Source organism: Olea europaea, chromosome 1 (genome assembly GCF_002742605.1).
Source record: "Olea europaea var. sylvestris chromosome 1, O_europaea_v1, whole genome shotgun sequence".
In the NCBI taxonomy this organism is placed as follows: domain Eukaryota; kingdom Viridiplantae; phylum Streptophyta; class Magnoliopsida; order Lamiales; family Oleaceae; genus Olea; species Olea europaea.
The window spans coordinates 992,854-1,006,975 of NC_036237.1; the positions used below are offsets into that span (position 1 = coordinate 992,854).

Below are 14,122 nucleotides of genomic sequence, written 5' to 3' on the forward strand. Positions count from 1 at the left end.
GTCTGTTTTACTATATGTTTTCTGAAAACAACTGTTGGTGTTTTTTATTCTTCAGAAGTGATTATTAGTTCAACTTTTATGCAAATTTATGATAAATTCGTAACTTTGTCAAGGCTAAATAATATCGTTACTAGTAGGATGAATGATGTGTTGTGAATATTTGCATTCTAGTACGAATTTTTCTTAGAGATTCTTAAAAAAAAAAAAAATCCATAGTGTTAGGGATGTATTTAAAATGAGATGAATATATAAAATTTATGTGGATATATGTTATTTAAATGAATGAATTTAATAAGGACAATATTGGAATATAACGTGGATGTAAATAGTAATTTTTTAAAATTTTAAAATTTTATTGGAGATGAAAGTAGAGTGAGATGTACTTATAAAAAGTGTGGATGGAATAACACTATCCCTATAATTTAATGATTGGTTTGATGATTAACGTGAAATTTGCAGTTTTTAAAACTTATTTATTTAATGCTGTCATTGTTTGGGTCCATTTGGAAAAGATTAAAAAGATACGTGGAAGAATGTCAGATATCAATGGGTAGAAATCTATAGAATTAATATGAAACCGCGTTGAAGATTGAAAATCTGATTCAGCATTCAACACAAAATGACAATAATAATTCTTTATAGAAAACAGAAGCATTAAGCTTAAAGCAGTGCACTCAGCCGCAAAATTGTTCAGTCTTTGTTCACACCGTCTTCTTCTGCAAATTCTGAATCTGTGTATGTTTCTTCTGCAATTCATATAAATTATGTTTATGATTTTTCATACAGAGATCTTCGTTTTTAGCTTAATTTTGAATTTCGAAGTTGAATTTTGTTGGAAATTCAGTAAGCCCTTTTGGTGTTCTATTCCTTATTTTTTTCAGCTGAAGGTTATTTTATTTTATGTTTAAGTATAAAATTGCTCTGTACTACTCTTGAAGTTTGTGAATTTTGTTAATAATATGCATTTTAATAACTAGACGTTTTTAGTTCTGTGTGAAGTGAAATGTTGATTTTTACAGGAATTCTGCGTACCTCGTGGTATTCTGTCCCTCTCAGCTTTTGTGTCACTTGATGAAAGAATTCGTTTGGAAAATTTCCGATACTTATAAACATAGATTCTTCTCTCCATATTATCTATATGTAGTAATGCTCGTCACTAAACTTTTTCAAGAAATGAGTACTAATATGGAAAAGGGTTTGAATTTTTTGCTGCTGATTCTTTGCTTCTCTGCATCAATCCATGACGTATCAGCTTTGAGTCATGATGGTACAAGTCTGTTGGCCCTGGCTAGGCATTGGACAGTTGTACCTCCTCCCGTGAAACTGAGCTGGAATGTATCAGATCCCACTCCTTGTTCATGGTTTGGAGTACAATGTAATAGACACAACTTTGTGACTGATTTGAACTTGACTAGCTTAGGAATCTCGGGCCAGTTGGGACCTGAGATTGCATCTCTAAAGCACTTGAAATTTCTTAACTTCAGCTTAAACAGCTTTTCCGGTCCGATTCCTTCAAACATAGGCAATTGTAGTCTTCTTGAATATTTGGATCTCTCAACCAATGACTTTACAGGGAAAATCCCGGAAAGTCTTGGAAACTTGCAAAAATTACAGTATTTAGGCTTGTTCGAAAACTCTCTAACTGGCGTAATTCCAGAATCCTTGTTCCTGATTCCTATTTTGAGTTTCATTCTCCTCAGTACCAACATGCTTAGCGGTTCAATCCCATTGAGTGTTGGAAACTCAAGCAATCTTGTACAACTGTACTTGTACAGCAATCAATTATCAGGGACTATCCCTTCCTCCATAGGAAACTGCAGTAACTTGCAAGAACTTGTTTTGACTGACAATGTGTTGATTGGGCCTTTGCCTCCGAGTATGAATAATCTCGAGCAGCTTTCATACTTAGATGTCAGTTACAATAACTTGGAGGGCCAGATTCCGTTGGGTTCAGGTAGTTGCAAGGAAATAAACACTTTGGTTTTCTCGTCAAACAGATTCAGTGGTGGTATTCCATCCGGGTTGGGCAATTGTAGTAATTTAACCACTCTTGCTGCTGTTAACTGTGGATTAAGTGGTTCGATCCCATCTTCTTTAGGCCAACTTACTAAAATGACAACACTTTACCTGTCCGAGAATCAATTGTCGGGTATAATACCACCCGAACTGGGCAAGTGCAAATCTTTGATGGATTTGGAGCTATATGGAAATCAATTGGAAGGTGAGATCCCTAGTGAACTGGGGATGCTCAGTGAGTTGCAGGACCTACACCTTTTTACCAACCATTTGACAGGTGAAATTCCAATTAGTATTTGGAAGATTCAAAGCCTTCAGAACATTCTTGTGTACGAAAACAATCTTTCTGGGGAGATACCTCAAGAAATCACTGAGCTAAAGAACTTAAAAAATATTTCCCTGTTTGACAATCAATTTACGGGAATCATACCTCAAGGTTTGGGAATCAATTGTAGTTTAACTCAAGTGGACTTCACCAGAAACATGTTCACCGGCCCTATTCCACCAAATCTTTGCTTCAGAAACCAATTAAGGAAGCTCATCTTGGGTCAAAATCATTTTCGAGGAAGTATTCCTTCTGATGTAGGAAGTTGTTCTTCATTGACAAGATTGACTCTCAAGCAGAATAATCTAACCGGTGCACTTCCCGAGTTCGCAAAAAATTCAGAGCTTCTGTTCATGGACCTTAGCAAAAATAACTTAAACGGATCAATACCCTCAAGCATAGGAAACCTTGCCAACTGTACCTCTATAGATTTCTCTCTCAATAAGTTCACAGGCCATATACCAGTGGAACTACAGATCCTTTCAAATCTTGAGACTTTAAATCTGTCCCACAATGGCTTAAAAGGCATACTACCGTCTCAGCTATCAACCTGTCATAAACTGTCAGAACTTGATGTGAGTCACAATTTGTTGAATGGCTCTATTCCGACCAGCTTTAGAAGCTTGACAGAAATATCCATTTTGGATCTAAGCGAGAACAGTTTCACAGGTGGTATTCCATCCTTTTTGTTTGAATTTGAAATGCTGTTGACTCTGCACCTTGGTGGAAATATGTTTGCTGGTGATATTCCTTCATTCCATCTATCAGTCGGAACAGCACAGAGCCTCAGATCGTTAAATCTTAGAGATAATAGATTGTCAGGACACATTCCTTCAGAGTTCGGGAAATTAAATGTGCTAGAGGAGCTAGATATATGTTGCAACAGTCTGTTTGGACCTTTGGAGGCGCTTGACAATATTCATTCATTGCTTGAAGTCAACGTTTCTTATAACTCGTTCAGTGGTCCAATACCACATGAACTGATGAAATTCTTGAACTCCTCTCCCTCTTCATTTGAGAGCAACCGGGGGCTTTGTGTCAACTGTCTTGCATCAGGTCTATTGAATTGCCTTGGGAACAGCAGTTTCAGAGTCTGTGATCATCAGTCGAAAAACAGTAAAGGACTAGACAGAGTAGCTATTGCAATGATAGTTCTTGCATCTTCACTGCTTCTTGTTTTTCTAGTCCTTGGAACTGCTTATGTATTTTTCAGGCGCAAAGTGTCCGAGCAAAAAATTGTAATATCTGCCGAACAAGGTGCATCTTCTTTGCTGAATAAAGTAATTGAAGCTACGGAGAATTTAAATGATAAGTTCATTATTGGGAGGGGAGCTCATGGAACAGTGTACAAGGCTGTGTTGGGCCCCGATAAAGTGTATGCAGTAAAGAAGCTGGTGTTTGGTGGAAGCACCAGTATGGTTCGAGAAATTCAGACAATTGGAAAGGTCAGACACCGAAATCTTCTTAGATTGGAAGACTTTTGGTTGAGAAAAGACCGTGGTTTGATTTTATACAGATACATGGAAAATGGAAGTCTTTATGACGTTCTCCATGAAACGCATCCGCCTTGGCAATTAGAGTGGAATGTTCGGAATAAGATAGCACTTGGAACTGCCCAAGGATTATCGTATTTGCATTTTGACTGTGATCCGCCTATTGTGCACCGAGACATCAAACCGATGAACATATTGTTGGATTCAGAGTTGGAGCCTCATATCTCAGATTTCGGCATAGCCAAGCTCTTGGATCAGTCCGTCGCATCGACACCATCCAGCACAGTTCAGGGCACCATTGGGTACATAGCTCCAGGTAATTATCTTGTATTCACGTTTTCAATCTCTTTTTTGGGGTTCCTGTTTCTTTCTAAATAATATTTTCCTATATATATATATATATATATATATATATATATATATATATCTTATGCAAATTATTTCGTGTAATGTAAATTTGGACAGAAAATGCATTTGCTACTATGACTAGCCAAGAGTCTGATGTATATGCTTATGGAGTAGTCGTTTTGGAGTTGATTACTCGAAAGAAAGCAGTAGATCCTTCATTCTGTGGGGAAATGGACATTGTTGGATGGGTGAGATCTGTCTGGAGCGGAACTGAAGAAATTGAGAAGATAGTGGATCCAAGCCTGCTCGACGAATTCATAGATTCAAGCATCATGGATCAAGTGATCGATGTGCTCTTAGTTGCTTTGAGATGTACAGAGAGAGAGCCAAGCCAAAGGCCGTCGATGAGAGATGTTGTGAAGCAGCTAACACTACCTAGATCCAATAGCAGAAGCAAGTAAGAATGCATTTTTGAATAGTGTATTTATGAAAAATATGTGGTTAAGAAATAAGGAAAAAACTTGAATTTACATGTAATATTATTTTATTAAAAATATGTGGTTAAAATAATGTCAAATCACTGTTTAATAATGTATAGAATGTGGCTCAAGCTCTAATTGACCTATTGTAGTCTTCAGCATCTCTCTAGCTGACTTTTCCCTTCAACCTGGCCGGTGGCTTTTTTAACTCGTCAGGCTTTGTAATGCATTTTTCAGTTTCGGTGTCGGTGACTAAGTTTTAGTTTTATTATTGTGGTGCGCATGCTCAATTTATTGTGTATGTTAATGAAGCGGTTATGCGACAGCAGAACAATTTAGCTTCACCATTGCGCTTAGTCTGATTAAAACTCTCTCAAAATGCCGGCATTTTAGAGGGTCACCACTCGACAAAGTACACCAGCCTGTAGAGTTATCTCATCTTGAAACGAGTACTTAAGCTAAATTTCATCATCCCTGCTGTACACAGCAAGCCTCATACAGAAGCCTGTCAGAACATACACAAAGGGAGAGGGTAGGTGGGGGTATTTTTTGACAATTTTTTATTTATGGTGGATCTCACACATGAGATAATCTAGCGAAATTCTGTGGAAAATTTTCTATACGTATGGCTCAATACAAATTCCATTCCTTTGCAATAATATAAGAAAATATTAATCAATATCTCAATTATATGATGGGGTGTTATATCGAATGGATGGCTTAAAAATGATTAATAGTCAATTTTAAATTTAAATTGCAAAAAGTAGCATAGAGTCGTGTCTTGACAATACGCGAGGATAATTCCCAAAAGAGAATGCTCGGGAACCAACAAAAGTATCAAATTTGAGCATCAAATAAAGATATATCACCCAAGTCCGTACCCATATTTCAATCCAAGTTTGATTTACTCTCACTTGATCAAACAATTGAACACCTATTGATTCCATGGGAAGAGGGTTTTAATCCTAACTTGTAGTAGAGAGCAAGGCGGGTATGGATATTTCAGGCAATTGGAACAGCAATCACTATAAACAACAATGAAAAAGAGAGATGTAAATTAAATAAACACGGTGAATTTAGGAATAATACGAGAAATCCACGTGTTCCAGAGGCTGAACGAAGAAAACGAGCTAAAAATGGTAAGAAATCAAGGAAGTTCATTTACTTGGACTGCTATCCATATGAAACTATTAATGCACGGGCCTAAATGGAGTAGCTATCAATTTTACATGCAAGTTGACATCATGGAGCAAAAGGAAAAATTGCTCCCTTGAAAACTGTGTATTTAAGCAGCCATGGAGTTCTGGCTAACCTCGTATAAGTAACTGCAATTTACCAATTATTTTCCGCTAGTCTTCCACTTTTTGATAGGAAAGAGAGTTACATTTTTGTTGGGAGTGTAAGTTACAACCTCTGTTGGTCGTAATACGGATATAGCAGCAGTCCGACATTGGTTCTTCTGTACATTGTCGTCTGTCAGAGGTTTCAGCTCAAAACTACCTCTTGTGAAACCTCTCGCAACCTGGTACAGCAACAGGGATTGCGTGAAAATGAATTATTCACATGGATAGTGAAAAAGATGAGAAAAAGGGAGCACAATGTCCAAATCAGAGATATTAGTCATGCATTTTCTTCGGTTTAGGATCCGTTGAAATAGATGAAAAAGGGTCACCATAGTGTAGAAATGACCTAGGCAAAAGCATATTTGGCATGGCTTAAATTATAATTTAAGTTGGTCAAACATACTTTTTATCAACATATTTTGCAGGACCCACTTACTACCATCCACTTATTATCCTGGAACCTACAGCTTATAAGCAATATCAAACAAGCGCTAAAACTTACTTGTGGACTTATCCCTAGACAATTCACAATGATATGCCAATGGGTAATCCAGAAGAAGTTAAGAGAAATTCTGCATACCTTTAGAAGAATCCAGACTTTGAGAGAACTACTCAAAACTGCTAGTCTTGTCCTCTTTCCCGAGGTTAAATAGTTACACATATGCCGATCAACCCTAAGTATAAATCGTGGCCAGGACTTAGGGTTTTCAGGATCTGCTTTCTGGTCAGTCATTGACTGATCAAACAGAATGAGTGATAGAAAGATTAGGCAAAAGGAATGTCCATTAATAATACAAGTGATAAAATTTGTAAAGAAAGTTGTTGCCTGAACTTTATTATCTCATATAAAGAAATCACTCACCAGCAGCCGGCAGATTTCATGTTCAATCTTGGAAAATGAGGTCTCTAAAGCTTCCACTCTCCCGGTAGCATGACAGCAAGTGCATGGTTCACTGATCATGAACGTTACACTAGGTCGAACCTGTTAAGCATCATAAGGAAACATCAGGTATTGTGCAGTTACAAATGCTGATATTTGAGTTCCAGTATTGCATAAGAGTTACTCGACATTTCATTTTATAGTGGATGAAATCCACTTTAATTCTTCTAATTCATAATTTAAATCTTTGAAAAGAGACAAGTTTGTAAGAACTGCTTCTCAAAACAATTAAGAGAAGGCACCTCAAAACCAACCTTCAACATATATGATGCCGAGACCCACAAAAATAGTTACATACCCTCTTTCGTGTTATTTCCATAAGCCCGTGCCTAGACAATTCAGAGACTTTCACAGTTGATCGGTCCCTCTCAACAGCCTTTTTAACTTCATCATAAACCAGTCTCTTATTTTCTGTAAGGTAAAAGATTTAATTAATAACATAATGAAGTATTTTTATACTGTGTTTCAAATTAAATGTCTTCCTATACTTGGTTGTTTCAAGTTAATTCCAAACGACGTAAATAAATACTTCCCCGACCACGCAGATATGGTATACATTGTGTAAGACACGTGGAAAGAAAAAACTGTGAACTTACTATCGTCCAACATATCAATAAAATCTACCACAATAATGCCACCAATGTCTCTCAGCCTCAATTCTCTAGCAATCTGAAATAAATAAGATATTTTAGATTTCAGGTTGAAAAAAATGATACAACATTCCCATAATTAACTACTACACTGAAATCCACATCAAAGAAAGCTCCAACAGTCTACTTATGACAAAGACTACAACTCAGTCTACAGCATAAGGCCTTTGAGAAGCAATATGGCATCAATTGTAGACAAAAATATACATAAAATGGGGTTGTAAAATTCATGGATATAGGTGTTGTTTTAATTCGTTGATCTGGTGACATGAAATAAAATCTAAAGCACAGATCAATTAAAAATTACAACACACATTTTCCCACATCTCAGTATCTCCCATCTTCAAAGCAGGATATTCACAAAAATTAGTTCAATAAATTTATCAAATTTCTGGACTAAAGTCAATTATGAAGTTCATCTCATGTGTACGTGCAGCTTCCCTCTCTTTGGCAAATTACGCATGCAACCTAGAAAATTTTTCAATGTAAATTAATATACTTAATAATAACTTATTTCTGAAATTACTCAACCATATTTAAAATTTTGGCAACTACATATGCCTGTGTTTATAGTAATTGCAAAAAGAAGAAAGAACAATTGAATTTGTTTATAGCTAGTTTCATAAGAGTCTGAAAAATGTCAAAGCTTGCTTTAAAAGCTTAAAATTATAGCAACCATTATCATCTATCTAAGTTGTAAAAATTATGATGGTCAATGCCCCTAAAAAATAAATCATTTGATCCTCCCAGGTTCTCTCGTTAACATAATTGGCAACTGATACTGACCTCAGTTTCAACCCACCAAAAATAACAGAAAAGTCACCACATTTTATTGTTTTTCTAGCTATAAAAACATGTATGCCATCATTTTTACAGTTAAATCACTATTTCACTAGACAACGCGTACATCATATATTATCTATTGACTTTGTCAAAGCGGCAATGGTGTATAATGCTTTTAATGATGCTACTGGAACACATTTAATAACGTGTAGGATTACCATGGTTCAAACTCCTCTTCTAGAACTAAATATAAAGAAAGTATAAAATAATGCAAAATTATCAGTACTTGATTGGCAGCGGCAAGGTTGACATCAAGAATAGCTTTCTCTTGGGAAGTTCCTTGGCCAAGCATGCAATGTCCCCCATTCACGTCGATTGAGACTAATGCCTCAGTTTGTTCAATCACAAGATAACCTCCATTGTCTAGCAGAACCCTGTATAAAAGAGACTCATATGTGAATAAACATTAAATTTTTGACAAATCATTGAAACTAATATATTAAATCCAACTTGACAGAAAAACGATTTAAGTTTGGTTGGAAAGAAGCATTTACATTGAAGTTGAACAAAAAAGGAACCTCAAACACTAAATGATAAATAAACGACACAGGCAAGCAATATAAAACCACTGTGATTTAGGCTACACTCCAACAATTACAGGTTTTGCACGCTTCACTTTGTGCTTTTCTCTTCAATTATATTCTTTTGGACGAATTTTGTCTACCTTCATTTTCTTGGTTAAATTGTCGAAAACCTACCCCCGAATAAAAAGGTAAACAATGTTCCTCATGAAAAGAAAATTTTTTAAAAACTTAATAAGAAGAAATTTCCAGAAATTAAGCAAAAATTCAGACCTGGGGACCACAGTAGAAAGGGGTGTAACATTGCCCTTTCTAGGCCACAGGGGAGCCAGAGTGAGGAGGCCTATTCTAGGCGACAGGGGAGCCAGAATGAGGAGGGACTAGACAGTCTTGGTTTTCCTCGTGACAATAAATCGCTTCACTTTGATGCATGACAAATCAAGTTCTAAGTATAAATGTTTTTAGAAGTTAAAATATTGAATAAGGTAACTTGTTTTATAGAAAATGAAAAATGATTATTCTGGCTCAATTGTCCAGAAAGATACAAGGTTTAGAGCAGATATTATACTCAGCATTCTATTTTGCACTCTCTAGTAAGTGATGTCAGCACTAAAAAATGGAGTTTCATTGAGTGTGCACGCGCGCGCGCGTATGCGAGAGAGTGTAGTTTAGCATTATTCATGAACTTATAACCACATCTATCATACAAGACATTACATGTCGATACAAGAAAAAAAACGGAATTGCAATGAAATTTTATTAGCAGCGAAATAAACATACATGAATAGGGAATCATATATATCCATTGAAGCTTGTGAATTTGGATGACAAAAACATTAGTAGTTTTTCTCACCTTTTACTGAGGATGCTATTTATTTCTTCCTCAAGACTGTATTCATTGAAAAGGGGAGTTCTTTTGCTGTATAACTCAACTCTGTCACAAAGATCAGGAGCTATTTCTTGTAGATAGTTGGTGACCTACGTATATGGCATAGAAGAAGTCAACATCAGAAGTATATAAGCTTCAGTATAAAATAAAATTAGGAAAGATCCATTCTCATGCATTGTCCAGTACAAATATGATACATATCCTATTGGCCAGGACTAAGGCAAATTAATGTCACTAAATTCTCGATAATGGCTTGGCTCTTTTGTCATTTACTCCTAGTGCCAAAACTCTTAATTACTGTTACGATGTTAAAGCTAAATCACAACAAGAAAATAATTGAGCAGACCATGCTTATGGTGAAAACTGGTCTGATATCAAGTTGCAACTATCCATGTAGATAATATGAAAGCATGCAGCCAAGTCCAAAGCATCAGGCTAAGCTCTGAAGATGCTTCGTTGGCATATATCCAGCATCTAATTTTGCACTATGCTTATTACATCAGTCATCATAAATAAATATGCGGATCCTACAACATTAATATTAGTGAGCGCTGGCAAGCTCACGTTTTCTCAAACTGATTCAAGTGGTTATTGGCTCTGATCCTCCTCAACTTCAAAATTACCTCACCGTAGGATTCCATTATCCAATTTTGTGCATGGTATTACCCAAAATGCCAGCTCTGAGTTGTTCGAGCAGTTTCAATCTAAGTCCCCACAAGTCAATATCTCCATTTTCAAAGTCCCTACAGTTTAAATTCGTTTGCCAGTATACTATTCTGTAGTTTGTTGCTTGTTTGTATTGGGAAAAAACAGATTTCCTATGGAAAGAAAGTGAGCTGGCGGCAGATTGGTTGAGATTCAAAGGGCTTTGAAAACCTCTTCCTAGATGGTAGGTAACCCTTCCCTTGGGAATGTGAGAATCGTTTTTCTTTGTTTGAGGCAGGAGTTTACTTATGAATATGGGTACGGAGGAGAACCCGTTCATTGATTTGTTATGCCCCATAATAGTTTCACAAGGAACTTGAGCATCGCTTTGCGGAAGACGGTGATCATTGGAAGGGGTCTTCCGAGAGAGGTTCCGGCCCATACAACTTGGTGGTGGACTCTAAAAAGGTGCTCCATGACAGGATGCTGGCTCCAGAGGCGGAGTCTCTGTTGGCTGATGTGGGAAGGCTACTCTATTTACTATATTCAAAATTTAATTGAAAAAAGGAGCAAAAATGAAACCAAGTTGCAACCCTGTCAACGGAACTCTTAAGTTTCTATATCTGGTAGTTGGCAGCTATCATACCTCATGATATGTCCTTGGAGAGTCCACTACCATGCTATTTACCTGTAAAGAAGACAAAAATTAATAGCATAGATACATGAATGATGACAATAAACTGATAATAAATTGTTATGTAATGTGACGAACCTTCTCACTAAAGTAATCTTGGACGACAGAAAGTGTTTGACCCATTGCTCTATGTAACATAACAGGAACAGCTCCATCTACGCCTTCATCTGCAGCAAGAGTTGCAGATTTTGCATGTTCTACAATATCTTTCCATGTTGATAGCAAGCGTTCCAAATCCTTCTGCAACTCCATTAATGAATGCCCAGAAGCAACGGTCCTAACAGTAAGACCAAATCCAGGAGGCTGCAAAGTCTTTGCTATAAGTCTTAAACGTGTGCGCTCAACACCAGAGATTTTCTTTGAAATTCCTATTGTATTGCAATGAGGGGTCAAAAGCTGCAATTTTTAGGGTCACAGGAGTTAAAATACTGGCTTTGCTAGACAAATGAATCTAGATGCACAAAGCATAGAAATGAAAATCAGGGAATACTAGATACCCAGAATCGGCTTCTAAGCTTAGGATAAGCAGTCAGTGTAGGGCCTTTCGTACCCAATCCTTCTTTGACAACTTGTACAATTATTTTAGTGCCTTTTTTAACTTGTGCCCACTTGTTTTCTTCGGTGCCCATAACCTTGTGGCTGATATCATGGTGACCACTTCTATTCAGTGCCTGGTGCCCAGCTTCACTTAACTTTTCTGAGGATCTCAGAGGCTCAGACACAGGTGCATGCCTGGAAACATTACCATTTACGAGTTCCTTATTAACTCCCAATACGTCAAAGTCAACACCATCATCCTGACCTTCAAACTCATCATCAATGAATTCATCCTCACTTTGCCCGTCCTCCATCTCATCTATTTCTTCAATTTGATCTATAATGGTGTCATGTTCAGTATTACCTACATTCCCTTCAAGCTTGCCAAAAATAAAGTCATTTGATTCTCTTTCCTTCATATGACTCTGAAATGGGGGTAATGTGAATGGTTCTCGATTGGGGTTTATATCCATGAAAGACGGCCTTGAGCTGCCAATATCTACAAATGCACCACCCATGTGGGGGGCTAACTTCGTTACTACGCCTAGGTATACACTATCACACTGCACGTTGTTTTTCACAGGTTCTAACAATAACTCAACCAATTTACTATTTTCCAGAATAGCAATCCTTTGCATGGTACAAATGGAAGAATTGATTAATATAACTGTGGAAATAGAGTCTTCTGATGTAACATTACTTTCTTCCTCAAGCAGCTTCTCAGGTAAATGCTGATGTTGATCGTGAAGGGGTGGCTGAGTGACCTCATCTTCAACATTCTCGGCAATATCAGAAACCATCTTAGTATTAGAGCCGGCAATATAAGCTGATGATTCCCATATCCAAGGTTCCTCAACAGGATGATATGTCTCAACAAAAGCATCATGAGGATCGTGATTCTTCTTAATTCCATTCACTTGAAAATCAGACTTGGAGCAGAAATCCTTGTCTCCGAATTCATTTGAGAAAATTGATTTTAGAACGTCATCATTAGAGCAGTTCAAAATCTCTTCATCTTTTAACCCTGCATCATGACAAGAGACTGGGGACGACTGATATAGCCAAGGCTCCTCAATAACTTGATCTCTTCTTGAAAAAGTTTCACCAGAATCTGATCTCTTTCTGACAGAATCGCTCAAGAATATCTTTGAGACTGAAGAATCACTTTTATAACATTTCACCATCTTTTCTTCATCTGTCAAACCACTGGAAGCATTTGAGTGTTCAGAAACATATTAAAGGGAAAATTGTACAGATAAGAATGTCATCAGACAAAAACTACCTATATGGAGTGGAAATTAAAAGCTGCAAGGAATTCTTCCCCATCCAAGACTGGAATATTTTAGCTGCAGGTCTTCTTTTAGTATGAGATCTAATCCATGAATCCTTTGCTACAGATTTTATATTTCTTTTACCAGGGTAATGTCCTGAGATAAAAAATTCAAGTTTAGGTCTCCACAGGACATCTGATGATGTCCACATATCTTCCTTTAAAAAGCAGTTACACCCGATTTCCCCCATGGAGTGTCTGCAAACACAGAGGTCAATGACATTAGCACTTACTAGATATCAAGTAAATTACTGTCAACTGGCAAGACTTTCAAGTTAATTCCAGCATTGCCGTACAAGTGGAAAGATATTTATCAACCTTTTCTCTTTCCTGTTAAATGGTGAGATACAATACTTGTTGCAAAAGTAGGAGCACAAAGGTTGTAACGCCTTGTTTATCTTAAATTCAAGCAATAGTTTTTTCAAGCATCAAAACATATTACAAGACTTAGATGTGTAGCCTAGTGATTTTGTTACAAATGCACAGACATTACCTTCTCTATGTTCCACAGACTAGCATGTTCAGTAGTAGACAAGAGAATAACCATCTCCCAAAGTCTGACTATATATTGTGCTACAAACTGTTGAAATCTGATGTGCCTCAAACATTAAACATCAGCAACTGCGCGTCCAAGCTTTCTGGAAAGGAAAAATAAAAGAAATAAATAAAACCTGTTCCAGAACTCATTTCAGTGTCTACAAATTCGTTTCATAACACGTTCTTTATTATAAAAGGAAATTATCTAGGCCTTTTCTTATTATTGTAATCTGTGTACATAATACCTTGAAATAAAGGTGGTATTGGCTTTTTCCAAAATTCATTAATTGATTGTGGTAGGAAATATCTCCTAAAGTGATAGGCTTCTCACATAAATTATATATGACAACAAAATAGAAGATTAATTCAGTCACTTTTATTCGAGGAGCCTAGAACATTGATTTTCTGAGAAACGCTAATAGAAACAGATACATCCGCTAATTGATTGGAAATCAAAACAAATAGATTGCTTAAGCCACATCAAGGTATAGCATTAAAAAAAAAAAAAAAAAAAAAAAATAAACTGGGCAAA

General features: G+C 36.6%; 2 protein-coding genes across 6 annotated transcripts in view; one reads left to right on the forward strand and one right to left on the reverse strand.

Annotated features, from left to right (window-relative positions):
• Positions 1-543: 543 nt before the first annotated feature.
• On the forward strand, positions 544-4,908 carry LOC111407265 (receptor-like protein kinase). 2 transcript variants are annotated; one of them, XM_023036756.1, is made up of 3 exons: positions 544-735; positions 1,020-4,150; positions 4,357-4,908. In XM_023036756.1, exons 2-3 carry the CDS (start codon positions 1,072-1,074, stop codon positions 4,641-4,643), a joined length of 3,366 nt encoding a protein of 1,121 aa, XP_022892524.1. In that variant the 5' UTR covers positions 544-735; positions 1,020-1,071; the 3' UTR covers positions 4,644-4,908. The 2 variants fall into 2 exon arrangements, with proteins under 2 accessions (XP_022892524.1, XP_022892454.1); XM_023036686.1 differs by having other exon boundaries at positions 548-735; positions 4,300-4,908.
• A 783-nt stretch (positions 4,909-5,691) lies between these two features.
• LOC111407392 (ribonuclease E/G-like protein, chloroplastic) overlaps positions 5,692-14,122 on the reverse strand; it is a 9,490-nt gene continuing 1,059 nt past the window's right edge. Inside the window, exons 2-13 of one of the 4 annotated variants that reach the window (XM_023036943.1) lie at positions 13,547-13,691; positions 13,006-13,251; positions 11,684-12,929; positions 11,265-11,582; positions 11,139-11,180; positions 9,812-9,936; positions 8,664-8,811; positions 7,541-7,613; positions 7,243-7,355; positions 6,867-6,986; positions 6,585-6,740; positions 5,692-6,183 (exon numbers count right to left, since the gene is read on the reverse strand). In XM_023036943.1, the coding sequence (XP_022892711.1) occupies positions 6,001-6,183; positions 6,585-6,740; positions 6,867-6,986; positions 7,243-7,355; positions 7,541-7,613; positions 8,664-8,811; positions 9,812-9,936; positions 11,139-11,180; positions 11,265-11,582; positions 11,684-12,929; positions 13,006-13,244 (2,763 nt within the window). In that variant the 5' untranslated portion in view covers positions 13,245-13,251; positions 13,547-13,691 and the 3' untranslated portion in view covers positions 5,692-6,000. Of the gene's footprint in view, positions 6,184-6,584; positions 6,741-6,866; positions 6,987-7,198; positions 7,356-7,540; positions 7,614-8,663; positions 8,812-9,811; positions 9,937-11,138; positions 11,181-11,264; positions 11,583-11,683; positions 12,930-13,005; positions 13,252-13,546; positions 13,692-14,122 lie in introns of those variants that run through there. The other 3 variants (XR_002705127.1, XM_023036866.1, XM_023037022.1) reach the window with 3 other exon arrangements.